The following is a 4,156-nucleotide window of genomic DNA, read 5'->3' as shown; positions in this document are numbered from 1 at the left end:
GCACAGCTGTGTATTTATTTCTGTCCAAAGAGTCATGAAAATGTGTCTGTAAGTTAAAAAACATTCACAACTAGCTGGTATCATTTTAAATTGAAAGAAGTCAGATACGTAACTCAAGTTCCAGTCAGAAGTATGATCAGAAGAAATGTACATAACAATTATCACAAGTAAAAGTACTCATTATACAGACTTGTCCCTTTCAGAGTGTTTTTATTATACGTATGTTATATTTGTTATTACTTACTGACTCCTTAAGCAGCCTTTAAATGATGCCGCAGCCTTTAAATGATGCCGCAATCTTTAACTAGTTTATTTTTATATACTGTTGGGTTCCTTTTTATAGTGATGACGAAGTATTGAGTACCATAAAACGGTAATGATATATTATCATATCATATTTACATTATTTACAGTTTACTAGCCTGTTTAATATAATATTTTATTTCTACTTTGTGCTCTGCACTTTATATGAACATAATCAGATATTTTAGTGTACTCAAGCTTTTATGCTATAGATTAAAAAATATATATGGTTTTATGTTTTGTCTGACCCTGGGTCTGAATGATAACCTTAAACTAAAACTTTACATTTGATATGCAAGTGAAGCACAATCTCCTCCAAAAGTACTGTACTTGAGTGGATATACTTAGTTACCCCCCATCATTGGCAATTCATATTATTCATATAACTACTTCTATTACATTTTTTGTGATTTATCCATTTGAGTTTTAGAATTTATTTTTTTAACATATTTTTGGATTTATTTTTTATTTTTTGTATATATTAATTGTATTTATGTATTATTAATATATTTGTATTCACATTTATTTTATAATTTGTATTGTAATGTGTATTTTGTAAAAGTCTTTGGTAAATTGTGTAGTTAGTCGGAACCATTTGAGAGGTGGGACGCGCTTCCGGAAGCTGTCAGCTGTGAACACCGCATCAACTGCAATGAGTTTTGAGTGGCCCTGGCAATACAATTTCCCACCGTTTTTTACGTGAGTCAACTTTTTCTGAACCACATTTAAAACATGTATCAACTCTGCTTATTAGCCTCTATTGTTTATTTGATATTGAATCGAAGTGTGTTGTTTTGAGAGCTAACACCATGTTAGCCGGCGCTACCTGGCTAAACGAAATACATTGCTAGGGAAGTGGATTTATTTTGCACCTATACTGGCTTTCTAACGTGTGTGTAACCGCTCCACTTGTCGGCTCGTTAAGCCCCCACTGCATATGAATATGTATAAACATCAACATCTGGTTAATTAACGCTGGTGTGTGCAAGTTCGGAGAATGAGTTTAGCTGTTAGCTGATAACCAACACTGCTTCAACTTACATGCCCACCAACTATTGAACAGTATTACAGCCAATTGTGTTACCCATCAGATTCTGTGACCTGGTTAACAGTGGTTTGTAATTTCAGCTGTATAATGTATAACACGCTATATTTTAATAGCTGTTACCAGGATGTGTGACCTTACAGCTATAGATGGCGTCATACATTTTGCTAAGGGACTGTTCGTTATTTAATTAAGGGGCCACCGGAGGAGTTTTGTGGCCTCTAACCTAAAAAGACTTGACCCTCCCCTCGTCACTAATAATTTTCCTATGACCCTCCAAAATGATTTGAAAAAAAGGAATGACCCTCCCCTCGCGTGAAAGTTTGCACTTAGCAAAGAAGTACAGGTACCATTTGATTTTTACAGCCATGATGTACAGGAGTTAACCTCTGCATTCTCATCTTACACATCCCACTCCTCTGTTATGGTGTGGTGGCCATTTCAGTAGATTTACTTACTAACATTGTTGTGGAAACACAATAAGCATGGAAACTAAATGCACACTTCATGCATTACTGCATTACTTCAAATACTAAGTTACTCCTCTAGTAAACTAGTATTCATATAAAATAAAACCATAAAACATTGAGACCATTCAGCAAAGGACGCTGGGATATAGGCTAACCAATTCAACACTGGTTGCTATGGACTTGTCACTAGGCTCCGTCGTTGTATATTTTAGCACATAGGTAAAGGTGCCGAAGCTGAACATTATATTCCAAAACACATATGTTTATTTTTAAAGCAGATTTTAAATTACATTTTAACAATTTAACAATTCGCCCTTATGAAATCCAATCGCGGCACGGCTGTTTTGGAACGCAATAGACAGACGCTTAAATTCAACTAAAATGTAACAGTGAACAATCAGTGTTGGACCTACAGTCTGTTGAGATGCCTCTCCAAACTCACCATAAAACGTTAAGACACGTTGAAAAAAATCCGTATTTTGCCGTAATCCAATGACACGGAAAAAAACAGCGATCTACTCATCGCTGTGGATTACTTTTTTTCCGTGTAGACTAAAAAATGTTGGATGACCTTCCCCTCAACAAAAAAAAAGACATGACCCTCCCCTATTTTCCTCCGGTGGTCCATTCCATAAATACCGAACGGTCCCTAAGAAGAATACAGACCCCTGAGTATTAAGATAGCAGTAGTGTATAGATGTGTCTGTAAAGCATTGACATCTCAGCTGACAGTATTTGGTCAGCACATCAGTCTTTTTCCTGTAGCAGATCCTCCAGGGTGACACATTTTCCGGTGTAACACCGGCTCGAGAAAAAAAACAACAACCTCAAAACCCTCAGTGCAGAAATTCCTGTAAAACGAAATTAAATCACTGCAAATGTTTTAAAGTGTGTTGTTGTGGCCAGGTTGGTTCAGTGGGTAGAGCAGGCGCACATAGAATTAGAGGTTTATGCCTCGACACAGAGGTCCAGGGTTCGAGTCCGACCCGTGACAATTTCCTGCATGTCTTCCCCCTCTCTCTCTCCTTTCTCACCTAGCTGTCCTGTAGAGGTGTTGAAATTAATCAAATAATCGATGCATCGAATTGTGGACATGGACGATGCTGCATCAATAATCGTCCGGGCCATAATCGATTATTTCTGTTTACAATTTAATGTATGCCTAACAACCTTTCTGTTTACATATTCTGTTATGTTTTGCACGTTCAGGAAGTGCCATGTGCTCAGTGCTGTAGTTTTATGTATCCAATTTATTTAGTATTAGAGAACTGCAGAATGTTTGGTTTTTGAAGCTTGAAAAGCTATGAATTAAATATCCTATATGGCTTTAACAGAAAAATGTATTTGACGCATCGTGATGCATCGAGATATCGAATCGCTGACATGATAATCGTAATCGAATCGGGAGATCAGTGAAGATTCACACCTCTACTGTCCTGTTTAATAAAGGCGGAAAAGCCCAAAAAATTTGTCAAAAAAGTTTTTGACTTTATTCTTATATGGTCACTTTTCTTCATAAATGCTGATTATTCTGCGTAAATTATCATAAAATAGATTAGCAGGGCTCAAGCATGACGTGGTGATTATTGAACATCTTATTCCGAAATGTAATAAACCATGGGTGTTAATCTTCTGTAACAGCCTCCACTCTTTTGGGAAGGTTTTCCACAAGGCAGAGAGTTGCTCCCATTCGGCAACAACAGCGTTATTGAGGCCCAGCACTGATGTTGGGTGGTTAGGTCTGGCTCACAGTCTGTGTTTCAGTTCATCCCAAAGGTTAAGGGTCAGGGCTCTGTGTGGGCCAGGCAGGTTCTTCCACACCAAATTCTTTATGGAGCTGGTTCTGTGCAACAGGAATAGGCCTTCCACAAACTGCTGACACAAAACAGGAAGCACACTATTGTCAGAAATATCATTGTATGTCGTACAATTAACGTTAAGATTTTAACATTAAGACACCAAACCAAAAGTAAAAAAAATAGTTAATGGTATATATATATATATATATATTAGGGTGCATTAAATTTGAATGGGAAATTTTAATTTCAAAATATCAATTTGGCTGGCATTGCATTTTGTTCCAATTAACATAAAAATGACTTTTGCAAAGTTTTGAGGAATTCCATTGAGATTTAGGGGTGCCACCTAACACATGAACTTTGGGGAAATTTCGAAAAATGTGCAATTTTTAGTCTAATTGCCAAAAGGTTGCCTGGAAATGTTGAGTACAGTGAACTTTTATACAGTAACATGTTCTATAGGGTTATCAAAGTAAAAGTTCTTTGTTTGCCCTTTGGGCATCTTGGGCATTTCTCATTCATTTGTCCTATAGGCAAAA

General features: G+C 36.7%; 1 protein-coding gene across 1 annotated transcript in view; it reads left to right on the top strand.

Annotated features, from left to right (window-relative positions):
- Positions 1-883: 883 nt before the first annotated feature.
- The window catches only part of vps25 (vacuolar protein sorting 25 homolog), a 9,854-nt gene continuing 6,581 nt past the window's right edge, over positions 884-4,156 (top strand). Inside the window, exon 1 of the mRNA XM_031314766.1 lies at positions 884-1,002. Coding sequence (XP_031170626.1) covers positions 956-1,002 — 47 coding nt within the window. The 5' untranslated portion in view covers positions 884-955. The remainder of the gene's footprint in view (positions 1,003-4,156) is intronic.

This window comes from Sander lucioperca, chromosome 22, assembly GCF_008315115.2.
Source record: "Sander lucioperca isolate FBNREF2018 chromosome 22, SLUC_FBN_1.2, whole genome shotgun sequence".
In the NCBI taxonomy this organism is placed as follows: Eukaryota; Metazoa; Chordata; class Actinopteri; order Perciformes; family Percidae; genus Sander; species Sander lucioperca.
This window is presented reverse-complemented; position numbering and strand designations above follow the sequence as displayed.